The following is a 19,779-nucleotide window of genomic DNA, read 5'->3' on the forward strand; positions in this document are numbered from 1 at the left end:
CCAGACCCAGGATTTCTTGGAGAGAGGGGAGGCATAGACAGGATTCTACTGAGATTGGAACAGAGATTGATCTTTAGGTCTAACACTGTCCCCTATATGGTAATCTGGTTTAGGATGGGCTGGAAAGGGCTTTGACAGCAACTTCAGTGGCTGGAACCTGAGGACAGTCCTGGGCAGTCTTTTATGGTCTGTGTCTCACAAATGGCAAGACACAGGCTAGAGTGGGCTTTAAACAGCAGGGCTGGGAGGATATTTATGGTCTATATCCTGAATAGACCAACAGGAGTAGAGGTTGAACCAACAGAAAAGCCAACTCGGGAGATGCTGCTTGATGGTTATTGATTGTTTGTATAAGGGACCCGACATGGTCTGTGTTTCGACATGATAAAACACCTGCTTCAGGGGTCACAAATAGTGTTCACGGAGTATACTAACTAAGAGTGTTGCCACCGAGCATGCACTCTGTGAAGTTAAAAGGAACAGACTTTCCCTTCATGCATTGCCTCAAGGGATGATAAAAGAACTGCATTCCAAAAAGTATCCTGAAAACACCAAAGAGAAATCATGATCATGTATTTTACATCGCATTCATTGTTGTTTTAATCATTAATTGATGATGTGTGACAGTTGGGCATACTGGATGGACCATTCAGGTCTTTATCTGCTCTCACTCTGTTACTGTCTCTCCTCTAACCATGAGTTAGACCTCTCAGTTTTTCTGTAACCTACTTTATTTTTATTGCCTGATAACCCTCTATCTGTATGGCAAGAAACATCACCAAGATAATTGCACATTTTATTTAAACAAAGCAGCTACGATTAACTCTTAACCTCTTAGGGGGTTAAATTTTAGCGATTTTGTGATGATTTCAAATGTTGTTTTATATGGTCTGATAGAGCAAACAATGCCCTCTATGCCAGTATATTATTTTCAAAACAGAGGCTTTTTAAAGGTTTTTTGGGCTGTTTTTAAGTCACGGCTGCCATTTTGTTTTGGCAATTTTTAATATTTTTCAAAATTGCAAATAAACATATTTAAATAAGAGCATGCCCTTCATATTTTTTGTATGAAAACAAAGCTTATTTTAGGATTTGTGTTTGTTGCGACAGCCATCTCGTTTTAGTGATTTTTTTTTTCCCCCCAAATGGGATATGAAAGAGGATGTTGTGCCCGTCATGAGGATATGTTTTTGTTTTCAAAAATTAAGCTTTATGAGCATTTTATTTCTCTCAGCTGCCATCTTGGATTTCTGGTTTCAACGTTGGTCTAAATGGCGTTTATATTTTAGACAATTTTCAGTGGTTTACTAGCTGTTTTCTAATGTTTCATGTTTATTTTGTTTTTGAAATAGCTTTATGCCTCACTATTTTAGAGCATGTCGGTGAAGGTCATGTGACCTAGTAAATGTTAAATGCAGTACTTTCACTGACAGACCATGAAGTCCATGCAGGAATCCTCCTTTGGAGTTGGGAGGTCCTGGTAAGTCATTTCAGGAGTATTACCTTGGTTAAATAGTACCATAATTTTGAGCTGAACATTCTCACTGTATTCCTTTTTACTGTCCACAGTGATGCCGTATGGTGATGTATTTCATTGACACCACAAGGTTATATAACAGTCTAACCTGGTTCCCATACACTTTATATGTATAGAATGAGTCTCTGCATATTTTTTTTTTTTTTTTCGTGCATTTATTTTAAGGTTTACCTTGTTATGCATATCACAATTTTAAGTAAGTATTTATGGAATGTATTATTTATGTATGTATTCTTAGACTTTTAATGCTTTGTTCATAGCCTAATGTGTTAAGTTATGTGACTTGTTAGAGACATGGTTTGTTGTATATTACAGTAAAGGTTAAGCCCCTGAAGTAGCCCATATAGGACAAACACAGCTGTATCGGGCAGTGTTTTAATCTACTTTTAATAAAGATTTTTAAGATTTCTTCCACTTTAATTGTCTGCCTCCTCAGTTTCCTATTTTATAGATGGGCCAGTGTGAGCTCAGTTGCAAACTCCAAATTTTCAGGTAGTCTCTCAGTCCAGGTTGAAATGCCCAATGTTGTTTATGTAGGTTGCTTTTTCTTATAATAACATTTTTGTACTTCTGTTGTCCTCCAGGTTCAGTACAAGATATTTTCTAGGCCACAAGCAACTTTGAAATAGTTGTTTTTTTTCTCACTTAGTTCCCATAGGTTTGAGGAGAACTTAATAGCAGCATGCAGCAGGGCAGTTTCAAAATGAAGAGAAATGTTAAGACAATTGACGTATCAAAAATTAGAACACAAAAATGCGTTTTCAGTGTCACAGCAAGAATGACAGTTCATTATGTTTAGTTCTCCGAGGACAAGCAGGCCGTTTATTCTCACATGTGTGTGACATCATTTGACGGGGCCTGGTGTGAATACTGACTCGTGAGTTATAGAAATTTGTAGCAGCGTCCCACCTCGCATGTACTGGTGCCTTTTCACCCAGTGCGTAAACTCAGTTCCCTCAGTCTTCAATGAAGGGGACACATCATTGTCTTCTCTTTGCGGCACATATTTTTTTTAGTGTTGCAGTATCTTCCATGTGGCTCTTTTTCTTAGTTTTTCTTTCTTTTTTTTTTTTATATAGATATTTTTCTTTTCTGTCAATCCAGTTTTTCCTTTTATTTTTTAGTTTTGTTTGGCACTTGTTTCGTTTACTTTTCGCCACTTGCTAGGCCCTTTTTTTAGGCCAGAGCCCCGACCTCAATTGAACACTGCCTCTTTTTTTTCTGTTCAAGATTGAGGAGTTTAATTTGACCATGTTTTTTTCTTTTTTTTAATGTCTCAGAAGACCCCCAGTGGTTTTAAAAGGTGTGCCCAATGTAATTGGGTTACTTCTGTAATGGTGCATCGAGTGCCTTGGGGCCTAAAAATGAGCCCTAATTCTTCTCTTTTTAAAAATGCAGCTGAGGACATATAGGGTGTTGTAGGCCCAACAGGAGAAACTTTTTGGGTTCTCAAAGACTGTTGCTTCGTCATCAGCAATTGAAGCATCTACCTCGATTGCTGTGAAGGCTTCTACATCCACTGGGAGTGCACTGGCTTTGGGACAGTCTCCACCTGTCTCAACATCGGGTGTTGAGAGTCTGCTCCAGGACCAGTCAATCGGGTGTTGAGAGTCAGCTGCAGGAACGGTCAGCATCTGACCCAACACTGAGGATGCATATGAATTCAGTGACATTCTCATTGGCACCGAAGCACCATGCTGAGCATCAGGGGAAGCCCAAGGATCGGTCTTCTTCGACACACGGTATCAGGAGCCCTGGGGCATTATCACTGATACCCGAGAAGCACTGGTACTGAGAGGAGCATTCCTACACTTTGGAAGAGGTGCTAGTGGGAAGCCTCAGAGCAGCCAGGTCCCCCCGCTACTGGTTCGGCACCACCTTCTCGGCTGCCACTCTCTCGGCTCCCTCACCTTTGCTGATGACTTCCTTCAATGAGCAGTTCCGAGCCATCCTAAGGGAGGAGCTGATGCAGATGCTACAGCAACAAGACCGCTCAGGCATCAAGGATGCTCTCACCAGCAGCGGATCAGCCCCAGCATCTCTGAAGCTCCTATGTCTGTGCAGACATCTTTGTCACCGGCACCTCGATGGGTATCGACATCGATGTATACTGTGCTGCCCTCTACACTGGGGGAGGAAGCTTTCCCAAAATCAGAGTAGGACCATACCTTGGTGACCTTCAAGGCGAGGACATGGTTCCTCTGAATCAAGGCAGGGACAGACTCTCTCAGCCCACTCTGATTACGATGTAGAGTGTGAGTGGGGACCACTCATGGGACTCTGAGGAAGACCCTCATTACTTCTCAGAGGAGGAGTCATATGGTATGCTCTCTGATCCCTTCCCACCTTAAGTCAGATGAAAATCTCCACCTGAGGGTCTCCTTCACTGGATTTGTCAAGAATATGGCTTTGGCCGTCCCATTTAAGTTAGAAATTGAGGAAGAGCCAAGGATAGATATGCTGACTGTCTTGAACTGAGTCTTCTCTTAAGGAAGGGGTCATGGTACCATTGCACCCTGTCCTTAAGGATGCACTGATGAACTGGGCATCTCTCCTCTCAATGCTGGTTGTAGCAAACAAGGTGGATATGCAGTATCACATCCAAAAGACTCCCAGATTTGAGAAGGTTTAATTGCTACATCACTCTCTGGTGTTCGAATCCGCCCTCAAATGATCTAGGAGCTCCAAGACTCATGCCTCAGAAGCCCTTAGGTAGAGAGGCCAGGACACTGGATTCGTTTGGGAGGACAAAAGTTTGGGCCCTGATGCTCATTTGGTTAAATCCACCCTTAAATGATCTAGGAGCTCCGACTCATGCCTCAGAGCCCCTAGGTAGAGAGGCCAGGACACTAGATTCGTTTGGGAGGAAAACATTTTGGGCCTTGATGCTCATTGCCCACATCTAGTCCTACCAGCTCTACATGAGTCTGTACTTGCAGTCCCTGGTCTGTAGTACACTCAGTCTGGCAGACTCTGTCCCACAGGGGCAGGCTGCTGAGCTTTTCCAGCTGACCAATAAGCTGCTGGAGTGTAGAAAATATCTGGTCAGAGGGGCTTATAACTCTTTTGATGTGGCGTTCAAACTCTTGGCTTTGAGTGTGGGGATGCGCAGATCTGGTTTCTGGAGCCAGCGGTTCAGGAGAGGTTAGCGGTTGTCCCGTTCCAAGTGGACAATTTGTTTGGAGATAAGATAGAGGAGGTCTCTGACCTCATCAAGAAACACACAGATACCATATAGATACCATCCAAACTATCTCGCACCCTCCAGCTGCACCCTCCACCAATCGGAAGTTTTCCAATGGGCCTAGTCGGTGACCCTATTACTCTCAAAGGCGTAGGTTCCTGCTGTTCTCCCACTCTGCCCAGCAGTCCAGGGCCTGCCAACCCTGTCCTCAGAAGTCCTAGCTTGGTCCCCAGTCAAATCATTGGGTGACCTTTTGATTGGCTCCAGGAAAGCTTAGCCACATTCCAGGTAACTGTTGAAGATGGCCTTCTGGTGATGGGAGGCTGAATTTTTAACCATCGTAGGTGTAATCTCCAGCCGGTGGGTTCTTCAAATAGCCCATCTCAGTTACACCTTCCATTGGCGGCAAAAACCACCAAGTTGCATTGTCACTCAGCTCTCAGCACAAGCAGGCACATGCTGAGGAAATCTCCGCCCTTCTCTAGGCTATTGTGGTTGAACCCATGCCACCGAGGGAAGAAGGAAAGGGATTCTATTACAGGTACTGGGATTGGGGGGGGGGGGGGGATTTTGTCCCATCATAGACCTAAAGGCCCTGAACAAATTCCTGGTCAAAAAAAGTTCAAGATTTCCCTGGGCATCCTTCTCCCCATGATTTAGGCAAACAATTGGCTATGCCCTCTGGACCTAAAGGACACCTACACTCGCAATTTGATTCCCTACCTTAGTAATTCCCTTATTTCTTATTTGTCCTAATTAGATTGCAAACTCTGTTGAACAGGGGCTCTCTCTTCATGTCTAGTAGTGCTATAGAAATTAGTAGTAACAGGAAGTCTCTCAGGTTTTGTCTAGGAAAACGCCACTACCAGTAGTGACATTTTGCCTCATGTCAGTTCCCAGGGTATTCACCAAATGTCTAATGATAGCGGCGTATCTACACAGGCTGGGAGTGTATATGTTTTCCCTATCTGTATTATTGGCTGGTTAAGAGCACATTGCAGGAGAGGGTGTCAGAGTCTACGTGCCTAACTATTTAGTTGGTTGTGTTACTAGGGTTCATTATAAACTACCAACGTCCCACCCTGATCCCAGTGATTGGAATACATAAGAGCCCTGCTAGATACATTTTAGGCTCACGCTTTTCTTCCACAAACCAGAACAGAGACCTTATCCACGCTTGCCTCGCAGGTCCATGCCAGTAAGCATGTCACAGCTTGGCAAATGTTGAGATTGATAGGCCACATGACCTCAACAGTTCATGTGACTCCTATGGCACGTCTTCAGTTGAGAGAGGCCCAGTGGACCCTAGCTTCTCAGTTGGCTGAGAATCTAGCTAGTGTCATCCAGATTTCATCTGCAGTTGACTTATGCCCTTCTCTGGTGGACGATTTAGATGAATTTGACTGTGGGACTACAATTCCAAATTCCACCTCCACAAAAAGTGTTAATGACTGATGCATCGAACTTAGGCTGGAGAGCTCATGTAGATGGGCTTCATACTTAGGGGACTTGGTCTACTCAGGAAACAGATCTTCATATCGATCTCCTTGCTGTGATCAGCTGCAAAACCAAATTCTCATCCAAAGGGACAACCAGGTTGTGATGTTTATCTTATCCCTTATGTCAGGAGGCAGTGGGGATGTGGCAATTGGCTCTTCTTTACGGGATGGACGTCTGAGCCACATGCCTTCCAGGAAATGAAAACTGGCTGGCGGACAGACTGAGCAGGGTTTTCAACCACATGAGTGGTCTCTCAACATGGGTGTAGCCCGAAAGATCTTCCAAGAGTGGATTTATTTTACCACACATCTCAACAACAAAGTCCCTCAGTTCTGCTCGAGGCTCAGATCACACGGCAGAGTAGCATCAGATGCCTTTCTCCTGCATTGGGGGAAGGGTATCCTGTATGCGTATCCTCTAATACCTCTTACAGAGAAGACTTTGCTGAAATTCAATCAGTATCAGGGACCTATGATCGTAATCATGCCTTATTCTTGAGGGACAGATTGGGTTCCCTCTTCTGGAGTTATCCTCCAAAGATGCGTGGAGATGGGATTGTTTTCAGACCCTCATCACACAGAATGAGGGGTCTCTTCTGCATCCTTACCTCTAATCCCTGGCCCTCACAGCTTGGATGTTGAGCGCGTAGAATTTGAAACCTTGGACTTACTGGCTTCCAGAAAAGATGCCACTAGACAGTTACTCTTAAGTAGAAGAGGTTTGCTGTCTGGTGTAAGGACAGGGCCTTAGATCCCCTCACTTGCCCTACACAAAAACTGCTTGAATACCTTGTTCACCTGTTTTCCTTGGCTTTCCCCTCTGTTTCCTAGTTCCCTGACTCAGTGGCTAGCTCTCCTTGCAGAGTTGCACTTTTCTTTTTCTTTTCTGGCCTGTCCAATATACTGTAGTTCCTTTCCATTAGGCTCTGTTGTAGTATTGTATACCACTTCGGTTTTCTCCTAAGAGAGGCGGTATATCAAGCCTCCATTAAACATTAAACCTCTCTAAGTGGTTTGAAAGCCAACTCTGTAAAGGCTCGTCTCTGTGCGATTAGTTCTTACCATCATTGTGTGGGAGGTAAGCCCATCTCTGTATAGCCTCTAGTTGTTCGCTTCATGAGATGTTTGCTTTTGACAAAGCCCCCAGTCAAGCCTCCAACTGTCATGGGATCTTAATGTTGTCATCACTCAGCAGATCAAAGCTCCTTTTGAACCACTTGATTCCTGCCATCTGAAGTATTTGACCTGGAAAGTTGTGTTTCTGGTTTCAGCTTGCAGAGTTGGTAAGCTTCAAGCCCTAGTAGTTGATCCACCTTACACTAGGTTTTACCACAACAGAGTAGTTCTCGACATGCACCCTAAGTTCCTTCCATCTTAGTTAGTTGTCCTGCCAACATTTTTTCAAAACCATATGCCCATCCCGAGTGTACTGCATACTTTGGACTGCAAGTGAGCCTTAACCTTCTATCTGGAGTGGACTAAAGCCCATAGACTCCACCCAGCTTGTTTCTTTTGACCCAAACAGGATGGGGTAGCTATTGGCAAACACACAACTTCTAATTGGCTAACAGATGGTAGCTCCTTTACTTATGCCTAGACTGGGCTGACTCTGGAGGGTCATGTTGAGCCTCATATCAGCGCCATGGCTATGTTAGTAGCCCACTTGAGATTTGCAAAGCTATGATGTGGTCATCTGTCCACACATTCATATCTCGTTTACTGCCTTCAGTAGGATACCTGACGTGACAGCCAGTTTGGTCAGACAGTCCTGCAGAGCTTGAGTTTAGCCTCCATAGAGGAGATTTGCAAAACTATGATGTGGTCATCTGTCCACACATTCACATCTTGTTTACTGCCTTCAGTAGGATACCTGATGTGAAAGCCAGTTTGGTCAGATAGTCCTGCAGAACTTGTTGGGTGTGTAGAATCTACTCTTCCTCCCCTCCCCCACCTCCCAGTTTTTTGTTCTGTTTGAGGTTGCACCTCCACAAATTGTTTCAGGTTGATTGAGTCCAGGCCTCAATATTTTAAGTCCCTATTGTCCTAACATTATTGTTTTTGGTGAGTCTGGTAGCTAGGGATTCCCAAAGCCTGCATGTCCTCGGAGAAAGCAAAGTTACTTACCTGTAGCAGGTGGTCTCCTAGGACAGCAGGCCAAGTATTCTTACATACCCTTTCACTTTCCCTTGGAGTTGCATTCTGTAGCTTTTTACTATGACTAAATGATCAGAGCTGAAGCATCAGACAGGAAGGCACCAGAGCATGCATGGTGGAACGCTTCTAGAAGTGTCTATAACTCGCTAGTCAGCATCCGCATTGGGCTTTGTTAGATGACGTCACCCACATGTGAGAATACTTGGCCTGCTGTCCTTGGAGAACACCTGCTACAAGTGAGTAACTTTGTTGTATTCCTGACTTCTTATGTTTTACTCTATTACTGTACTTTACCAGAGGTCCTTATGCTATGGAATATTGTTTACATAAAATACTAAAATTGAATTTGTGTAAGATGGTCTTAGGAGTAAAAGGAACATAAACATTCTTCATCTTTGTCCTTCAATTATTTTTGCAGGAAGCGATGGATGCTGAAGGTCCTGTTGTTGAGAAAATCATTAGTAGCCGTATGACCAAGAAGCAGGTATTTGCTTTTCTAAACAAAAAAAGACATTTTGAGCTGTCTGGATGTTCAGTCATTTTAGTGATTGTGTTTGGATTTGAAATTAGATTGGATCTCTTAATTTCTTGAGGAATGATAAACTTTGGAGGATCCCTCAGTGGTAGCCTCTGAATGGTGCTCTTAAAGTTAATGCATGCCATATATACTTAAATATAAACTGAGATTTTTTTTGCCTCCCAAAGCATCACAAATTTTTGGTCTTCCTCAATCCTCCCCTCCTCCCCCCCCCCCCCCCCCCCCCCCCCACCACCGTGGTGTCTGGCATACCTCCCTTTCACAAGTCAGACAATGCTGACACAAAGGATCATGGTCAGTTAGTGCGGGGCCTCGAGCTTCTGTTGATGCTCAAAGCCTGCTGGTCCCACTCCCTTTGAAGGGTAGGAGCCAGCAGACCATGAGCATGTGCAGATGCTCGAGGTCCTGCACTAGCTGACCATGATCCTTTTTGCATTGGTGTTGGCTGAGACACCGCTGGAATGTCAGCTAACCTGGTAGGTGGAGGTAAGGGGAGGAATGCTGGAATACAAACCCTTGGTTTATATTAAAGTAATTCTCTCCCCCCCCCCCCCCCCCCCATTTTTTTTTAGGGGAAAGACGTAATCTTTCTATGTTGGTCTTGTTCAGTCGTCTTTCTTTCTACAACACAGATCCCATTGGACACCTATTAAATCTTTCAAAAGTAAATTTTCTACTACCTTGTTCACACCAAAAGGGAACATTAAAACATATGTCATTCGTAATGTTAATGCATTTTGGCTAGATATTTGAAGAATCCCATCATTTGGAAATCCCTTTCATTAACTCCTTTTTAGATGAAGACACTGCATTATTTGATTTTTTTTTTTTTTTTAATTTCAGTGCACTGGAAAGATAACTCAAATCTCTCCATCAGTTTTATTGTATAGGAAATATGAAGATATCTCTTTAAAATGTTACTCCAACTTGTACAAGTAAATGGCTTAAATTGGATAATTTGTCTACAGCAGTTAGTATCATAATGCCTCTTTTCATTTTGCTTCTGCTCATATACTTTATCAAGCGTCATGTTTAAAGATTTTCATAATTGTTGTTCTTATAGCTACATTACGGTGTATTCCAATTTGGCTCTCTTTTTTACATTATACTTTGTTATATTCTTAAAATACAATAAAAATGATAATTAAAAAAATAAACTTGAGGTATAGTGACTCTAGCCCTTACTATGGAACAAAGGTTATGTTTAAAGAAAGAAAATACCAAAGTGCCAAAAATACCAATATTTCCAGGGGGTTTCCTGGTGAAATCCTATCTCTTCTGGCATGACACCTGTACCACCCATTACGTCTGCAATATTAGCATCCATATTTATAAGACTTATGGGTCAACACTGCAGAATGGTTTGATTGGGGTCTTTGTGTGCCACCATATTGCATACCTGCTGGGAGTGGTTGACCCTTTGTTCTGGAACTTCTGTGCACTAAGATGTTCTTGTTTTTTTATAGCTTTGAGTTCTTGACTGTCATATACTACACTCTGGATTTGTCTGTATCCTTTTGAAAGGACAGCCTACAGCAGTGTTCTTCATTAAAAGCCTAGGGCCCAATGGCGGCTCCTATTAAACTTAGTGTAGCTCCCTGACTTTCTTCCCTCAGCCTTTTTTGGAAGTTTGCTGGTGGCACATACTTTAGAACAACTGTTCAGTTTTGCATTGGGACTGTGTAGCTGTTGAGTGAATTTGAGGCATGCAGTGTCTAAACACCAGTGTTATTCTTGTGAGGCACTGCGAGCTATAAAGGGATTTGGATACTATATAGCTTACTCACCTACATGTACATAATACTGGAAGCCCGTTCTAGAGGTATCACCAGTAGCAAGATTGAGGAAGGTGAAGGGATGTTAAACTGGGAGCTGGTTTGAAGAGATGGGATAGGATGATGGTAGTTAAGACTGGCTAAAACAGGACTGGGAGATACTGAGTCTGCAGAAATAACTCAATTACACATGTTTTTCTGAGTGCCAGACTTGATGCATCATAGCAGAGGAACCTCCCTTTCCTTCATTGCCTAGGGTGCTGGTCACTGGCAATATTTCTGGCTCGTGCATTGAAATCTTTTTGTCATTGTGGCCCTCACTCAGAAAAATAGTGAAGATCATTGGCCTAAAGCAATGGTTTCCAAACTATGTGAGACCCCCAACTGGGTTCAGAGTCTTGCTCCCCTTTTGTTTGGACTGCCACTGTGACCTGCGCCTAGGAGTGGAAGTGATTATTAGGCTTATGAGTAAACATTCACAGACCCTGCTGCTTTCCTAGGCTTCCTTTTATACTGGAAACCCATGGAGAGTACTGGGGTCTGAGAGTGCATATCGACACACATGGCCCATGAATAAACATGTGGATAAAGGTATTTTCAAAAGGCAGGTGACAAAGTACTTCATGAAAGACTCCTGAGGAAATTAGAACATCTTGAGATAGGAGGTAATGGCCTATTGTGGATTAGCAACTGGTTAAAAGATAGAAAACAGAGAGTAGGGTTAAATGGTCAGTATTATCAATAGAGAAGAGTAGATTTATTTATTAGGATTTTTATATTTTATATTTATATATTTATAAATGATCTAGAGATGGGAATAACTAGTGAGGTAATTAAATTTGCTGATGACACAAAGTTATTTAAAGTTATTAAATTGCAAGTGGAGCTTACGAGGCTGGGCAACTGTCTTCCAAATGGCAGGTGATGTTTAATGTCAACAAGTACAAAGTGATGCATGTGGGAAAGAGGACCCCAAACTATAGTTATGTGATGCAAGATTTCACATTAGAAGTCACCGCCCAGGAAAAGGATCTAGGTGTCATCGTGGATACTTTGAAACCCTCTGCTCAGTGTGCAGCAGCGGCTAAGAAAGCAAATAGAATGTTAGGAATTATTAGGAAAGGAATGGAAAACAAAAATAAGAATGTTTTGCCTTTGTATTTCTCCATGGTGCAACCACACCGTAAATACTATGTGCAGTTCTGATCACTGCATCTCAAAAAAGATATAGAGGAATTAGAAAAGGTACAGAGAAGGGCATGAAAATTAAACTCTGGAATTTGTTGCCAGACAACGTGGTAAAAGCAGGTAGCTTAGGGTTTTAAAAAAAGGGTTTGGATAGTTTCCTAAAAGAAAAATCTAGAAACCATTATTAAGATGGACTTGTGAAAATCCACTGCTTATTTCTAGGATAAGCAGCATAAAATGTAATGTACTGTTTTGGGATCTTGCCAGGTATTTGTGACCTGGATTGGCTACTGTTGAAAACAGGATACGGGGCTTGATGGACCAGTCTGCCCAATATGGCAATGCTTATGTTCTTATTGTGACTGCTATTAGTGATTCCATCACTGCTGGCGCCTTTGTGTTTTAGTTTAGTGGGGGAAGAAGGATATGTGAGTAATGCAGATCTACGTTTTTTTCTTCATCACCTGGGATTACATTGGCGTAGGGTTTGCCACAGCCAACGAGCCAATCTTTGGCGCGCTGGTCTCTGATCATTGGGGATGAATAGGTTTAGCCCTGTTTTGCATGCTAGTTGCGTTCAAAGCCTGCAAGCACTCGGGGGCTCTGATCATGGGTTGGTAGCAAATGCAGGAGCTTAGTATAGGTCTAACAACCTCTAGCGCCTGCGTTTGCTTCTGATCTGCCTATTATTGCAGCTTATTTTATTTCTGGCTAATTCAGAGACTTAGCATTGAGGTGATATACGTGGCAAATGGGTGTTAACACTTATACCTAGATGGGCTGTAATTAAGGCTTATATACAAATCAGAGTTTGTGTTTTTAGTTCATGCAAAGCAGGGGTAGTTGTTATTGCTTAACACTAACAAATTAAGTTGCCAGTTATAAAATAAGCCTTCCCATAATGACACTGAACATCTTAATCCTGGCAGTTTATATACATAATGGGTCAAAAGACAATGCCTTCCCTCAAGGACCTGTCAATGTGATATACCTCTAGGGAACCCCAGGTCCTAACTCAGGCTGAGAACAACACACAAATATGCAAGACTAGTAAAAAAGCCCCGTTTCTGATGCAAATGAAACGGGGGCTAGCAATGTTTTCTTCTGTGTGCATGTGGGAGTGTGTGTGTCCCTGCCCTCTGGCCTCTCTCCCCTCCCCCCTCTGAGTCCTTCACTGTTACAGAGCCAGCGATTTGATTTCCTGCTCTGCTGTTTTCCTTCACTGACTGTGTTACAGAGAGGGCGGGGCAGACACTTATAGGGAAACCGGATATCTCACCCCCTTCACACTTCCGGCTGGAGGCTTCATAGAACGTTGGTGTTGCCTTTTATATAGAGAGATATACTCTCTCTCTGCACCTCCCTTATCACTTGTTCTTAAATTATGAGGACCCATTTCCTCAGTAGTTTTTAGCTTTAACCCTGTCTCAATATTAAGATCTCAGTTGGGTACAAGGAGGGCTTTTAAGACTGGGAAAGTCCACTAGGACTGTGAAGGCGAAAACAGGTAATGACTTCTCTCACTTAACCCCTTAATAAATATTCCCTTAACTTTCAGGAGCAGGGGCCATCTTGTAAAAAAGGGTTGGACGGCTTCCTGGAGGAAAAAGCCATAGAATGTTATTGAATAGACGAGGGAATACAGTATTTCTAGGATGAGCGGGACAAATTGCTTGTTCTCTTTTTTTTGTTTGTTTGTTACATTTGTACCTCGCACTTTCCCACTCATGGCAGGCTCAATGCGGCTTACATGGGGCAATGGAGCGTTAAGTGACTTGCCCAGAGTCACAAGGAGCTGCCTGTGCCTGAGGTGGGAATTGAACTCAGTTCCTCAGTTCCCCAGGACCAGATTCCACCACCCTAACCACTAGGCCACTCCTCCACTCCGTGTCAGTGACAGGGTGCTGGGCTCGATGGACCCTTGGTCTGTCCCAGCATGGCGATGCTTATATACTTATGAAGAAAGAATGAAGGTTACTACTTTAGCTGTACATGCTGAGAAGCATCCAGCCACTGGCCTTGTTACCATGTTTATTCTGTGGGTGTTAGGTTTATCTTGATGCTGTGTGTGTATGCAGAGGCTTCTGTTCTGTTACTCTGGCTTATCAGTCGCCTGGTGTTTCCCCCCTTTCAACTGACAGCTCAGCCTTCTTCAATTCTCTGTACACCTGGGATTCTGCTGCTTGTTTTTTGGGTTTTTTTTTTTAGCTGGGCCTAAGGATTGCTAGAAGACACTGACATTTGACATGTTAATTGCTTTTTTCTAACAACACTTAAATTACTCTGTAGAGATGACCCAGTAACTCCTTCATCCCTGTTAGGTTCTTGGTAAGGCCTAAGTATTCCAGTAGGGGAAGTTAAAATTTTGAGGCATGAATATGCTTTGAAGGTTCCTCATCTGAGGAGCTGCATTTGCTTCTGCTTGTGTTTTCTCATCACTAACCAAATCCTCTCCCTTCCCCCAAGTGGGTGTTTGGTTAGAATTTGTAAAGGGTGCAGTGTCCTGTTTATGCCCAGGGGAGATGTGTGCCCACCCTTCATCTTCACGGCCACTTCAGAGACTGGGCTAATATGCAATTCTGTCTCTGATCTAGGGAACGTATTGGAAAGAAATATTTTCAACTTTCTGTACAAAGTTTGGCACTCCATAGTGCTTATAAACAGCCTTACCCAATCTTGTACATAAACACTCGAATGCTCCAGGGTCAGGATATTTTTATTCAAGAGGATCACATTTTATTGGTCCCTGAAGTTTCTTGGGCATTTCCATGTTTAATGCTTGAAGGGTTTCACATAATTCATGCATGTTTGATTGCTAGATGAGGTTAGTCTCCCACAATACCTAGACTTTTCAAAATCTCACTGCTACTGATAAGTGGGAAGTGACCTGGTTTATTTTAGATGTCATGTTTGCATGACTTTTGTAAATAAAAGAATGGTTCCTGTTCCTAAAACTTAAATGGACATTTCACTGTTAACTTGAAGCAGAGTTTATATATCAAATCTAAGCTGGATAGTGTTATAAGAAACACACTGATGTAATTCCTGACACTTAGCAGACAAGGTCTGTCCCTTTTCCTGCAACACAGCAACAGCTGTGAACACTTGGCAAATCATTTAGGCCTTCTAGAGCTAATTGTTGATGACCCCAGCAATTAGACTGTACGTGTGGCTCCTGGGCCCACAATGCTCATTCAGTTAATTCAAATGCCTTAGCGCAGGACCCCACTTCCTTTCGGTCCTTTCTTTAGAGTTTGGGAGTGGTCCTGGACCTCTTGACAAAGCGCTATGCATCTGATCTCTCACCTGACATGTTGTCTCTAAATATTTCCATTGCTAAATTACTTATAACTTGCATATAGGCGTCTGTGCTGAAAATGGCTTCTGACATTACTAGCAATTAGTGCATCAAAAATGAAATCTTGCTCAAAGCAAGGGAAGTACACAGAAGCAAGCTGTGCGTTCACCAATTAATTCTTTTTTCAGTCTGAGGCCTCACTTTACAGCACTGCGCATCAGTTCTCGTGGTTATCTCTGCTGCACAGATGCTTACCTTAATCAAGGACACAACTCTGAAAAAGTCAAACACAGGGGAAGAAGCACAATGAAAGTTTTAAACCTATGCTTCACCAGAGCCTTGAAATTTGACACTGCAGTCTTGCCAGTGGAAAATAAGTAATTATAAGTAAATAAAAACACTATATCTCGAGGGTGCCACCCAAAATCTGTATTGTGGTGGTACCTGCTCCTGTATTGTGGTGGAACCTCCAACTGTAGGCAGAGCTAACTATAGTATATTGCTTTTTTTATGCACTATGAGTGAGAAAGGTAAATTGTATAATGGTAGCTGTTATAAGTTTTAAAACCCCACCCCACAAACTTTGTAAATCCAAGTTCTATTGCTCTGGGAACTGACAATCAAAGAAACAGGCCAATTATTATAAAATTAGAGGCTAGCTAAGTGGAGGAGTGGCCTAGTGGTTAGGGTGGTGGACTTTGGTCCTGGGGAACTGAGGAACTGAGTTCGATTCCCGGTACAGGCAGCTCCTTGTGACTCTGGGCAAGTCACTTAACCCTCCATTGCCCCATGTAAGCCACATTGAGCCTGCCATGAGTGGGAAAGCGCGGGGTACAAATGTAACAAAAATAAATTTATAAGCAAGTGAAACAACCATAAGTGGAAACATGAACAACTAAGAATTATGTATAAATGTGAGGTAACTCAGGAAAATAAGTCAAAGATTCTTAGAGAATTAGTGAACACATGTTAAACCTTGGGTCAGGCACTAAAATCAGGCTGCTTATCTTTACCCTTTAGCAGTGATAGAGCTGGGTTTTCCATTCAACCTGAATTACTACTGTTTCAGGTTTCTACTAGCCATCCTCTCTGCTGTAGCACTGCTGGGACCTGCCCGAGATTTTCTGCAGGGCAGGGGCAGCTGATCGTCTGATGTCCTGTACTAGCATCACCTGCTACTGTCATCTACTTCCAGGTTGTATGTAGCTCTGTTATCACTAAATGATAATGATATGAGACCTGGGTTTAGTGCTTGACCCAGGGTTTAATATGTGTTCACTCTAATTCTTTGATAAGAGCCCACTCTTATAGTGCATATAAAAACACTATATTGTAGCTAGCTCTGCTATACTCCAGCCATATAATAAATCCCCAAAAAACTGTGCCATTGTAAAAAAAAAAAAAAATCCTTAATGGTAGTTCCAATTTTTTTTTTTTTTTTTTTTAGTGTGATGGGACTATCATATAGGGGCAGAACTAAGTGAAGTTGCTACCTTTGAGTATGACTCACTGCCCCTTCTTGTGACAGTCCTACCACATATTTTTTCATCTTTAAAAAAAATTATCACTGAGGTTTTTTGGGGGCATTATATGGTTGGAGTGCTTTAGATGTTTTAGTGATATTCCAGCCTTCACTTCCTTCAAGACAAGAGAGATACATCTGTGTTATAAGTGGCATTTTTGCTTTCCCTCTTTGATTATGGGGCACACATCTGAATCCTTGGATGACATGGTATGCTAAAACCCTACTGCAAGAGATTGTTTATTTAGGGTTGCATGCGTATGCTACCTATATGAAGATGCTGAGAACCAAAGTGGGAAGTGGACCAATGACTTCAGGACGCTGAGATTATGGTGGTATATAAAGGAGTAAACTTTATTGTAGACTCGACACAGTACTGTGTTTCAGCCACAGGCCTGCCTCAGGAGTCTAAAGAATTATTCAAAGGAAAACATTTTAAATTAAAAATTGTGACATAAATATACGAAAATATACAAAAAAATGTGATTATAAAATTCGTGGGGACAAACATATATGTAAATATTCAACACATAAATAACAATAGATGAATAAAATGCATCAAAAATTGATTAGGTTAAATCATAAAATCTCCAAACATATGATTCATATACATTTATATATAAAAAAGCTTTTGCATCAAATAAAACAATAATTCTCATACATGTATGTATATATATATGTGTGTATATATATATCTACTATAATAAAAAGCACCCTGAACGTTCTGAGGACAAAGTTTCTGAACTCACAGCACAAGGGTTCGTAACTTCATGGTGGTGAAGCCATCCCACTATGACTCGGAGCCCCGCCCTCACGTCAAACGTCATGACGTGAGTTCAGAACCTTAGCAAAAAGAACGTTCAGAGAGCGTTTAAAAAAAGAAATAGTCAAGGGAAAAAAAAAAAACAAACAAGCAGGGGGAGCAGTAAACCTACTCCTCCCCCAGGATGTGCAACACCCATCCCCTGCACCGACCAACCCCCCACAAAGCCACACACGACAAACCGCAAAAAAAAAATAAAACCCAGCCAACACATGCTGCAGGTGCAACAACCACCCCCGTGCCACACCCCCCCCAAGCCACCTACGAAAATCCTGCAAAAAAAAATAAGCACCGCAACACAATCCACTTGAAGCAACACCCACCCCCACCCCTACCCACCCACCGATGCGTAGCTTTGCCGCCAGGGAACCCGAAACCCCGCAAGAACACGTCCTGTCTTCAGACTCCGGCGTGATCTTCAGCATTACTAGCCTCTGCAGGCAGGGCTTCTGTGCGTCTGACGTCATGCACGTGCACGACGTAAGACGCACATAACCCCGCCCTGCACAGCCTAACAATGCAGAAGATCAAGCGGGACTCAGCAGAGCCCACAACGAATGACTTCTGCTGGCGGGATTTTGGGTACCCCGCCAGCAAAACTAAGACACGGTAGGCTGGGATGGTGGTGGGAGGGGGGGGGGGGGGGAGCAACGCACGGCGGTGGGTGCATCACGCGGAGGAAGCAGAGACGGAGCAGAACAAACAACCCCAGAAAGCAGGCTCCGCTTCCTTCGAAATTCATCACACTACAATCCCCCACCCAAAATGAAATAAAAAACACACACACACACCACAGGCACTGCTCCATGAAACCCCAGCCCCCCCCCCCCCCCCCCCACACAATTAATAACTCATCTGGCAACAGTTCCAGAACCTACCACCCAAAAAAAAACCCCCAAACTCTCATTTGGCCACAGTTCCTCAACGCACCCCCCACAACACACACTCACTCAATCATCTGGCAGTGCTTCCTGGAATCCCTGCCGCACCACACACATTCAATCACTCATCTGGCAACCCTCCCCCCCCCCCCCCCCCACAAACACACACACACACTCACTCTCTCATCTGGCAGTGCTTCCTAAAACCCCTGCCCCCCCCACACTCATACTCTCATTTTGCAACAGTTCCTGAACCCCCCCCCCTCAAACACACACACGCACTCACTCTCGCATCTGGCAGCGCTTGCTGAACCCCACCACACACACACTCTCACATGTGGAAACGCACAATAAACACACCCTCACACGCACACTCACTCAACTGCCAGCGCTTCCATAACCAAACCCCAAACCCCTCTTCTTCCCTGCTGAAACCCCAAACACACACACCTCGACACCCCTACAACACACACACACACACACACTCTCTGTCTCTAACTCCGGCAGCGCTTCCTGAATCCCCCCTCTCCCCCCCCAAACCACTCTCTCACATCTGACAGCGCATCCTAAAACCCCGTACACACACTCACTCTCTTTCTCATCTGGCAGCGCTTCCTGAAACCCCTGCCCCACCCACACACACACTCACTAATCTGGCAGCCGTCCCTAAACCCCCCATCCCACACACACACTCACTGTCATTTGGCCCTGCTACCTCAAACCTCCCCCCCACACACACACTCACTCTCTCTTCTGCAAGTGCTTCTTGAACCCACGCCACAAACACACACACACTCATCTGACAGTCACACACTCGCTTGGTTTCATACACTCAGTCTCACAGAGTATCTCAGTATCACAAACACTCTCTCTCACGCACACACTGAATCTGTGTGAAACACACTCACAATCACACTGCCTCTCACATACGCACTTGCACACACTCTCATTCTCACACTCACACCCACACTCTCTCTCTCTTACACACACTCGCACTTTCACTCTCTCTCACACTCACTCACTCACATACACTCTCCCAAACATACACCCTCCGAGGACAACCTTGCTAGCGCCCGTTTCATATGTGTCAGAAACGGGCCTTTTTTTACTAATATATATATATATATATATATATATATATATATATAAACTTCCATAAAGTTCCAGTATAGAGTAAATATATTTGATAGTATAAATTATTTCTAAATGTGCTGTGTAATGATATATAACATATGTAAATACATACGAGAAGAGTTTATTAAAAATAGATCCAACATAAAGTAATATATATGAACTTGTATTTAAGTCTAAAATTATATTCAAATTGAAATTTTTATTTGAAAATATATATTTGGATTTGAAAAATTATATTTGAAAAGG

The 19,779-nt window shown here is 43.1% G+C and overlaps 1 protein-coding gene across 1 annotated transcript in view; it reads left to right on the forward strand.

The window, feature by feature from the left end:
• CHD7 (chromodomain helicase DNA binding protein 7) overlaps positions 1–19,779 on the forward strand; it is a 504,651-nt gene that overhangs the window by 255,765 nt on the left and 229,107 nt on the right. The window contains 1 exon segment of the mRNA XM_030214843.1: positions 8,793–8,858. Coding sequence (XP_030070703.1) covers positions 8,793–8,858 — 66 coding nt within the window.

This window comes from Microcaecilia unicolor, chromosome 1 (genome assembly GCF_901765095.1).
Source record: "Microcaecilia unicolor chromosome 1, aMicUni1.1, whole genome shotgun sequence".
In the NCBI taxonomy this organism is placed as follows: Eukaryota; Metazoa; Chordata; class Amphibia; order Gymnophiona; family Siphonopidae; genus Microcaecilia; species Microcaecilia unicolor.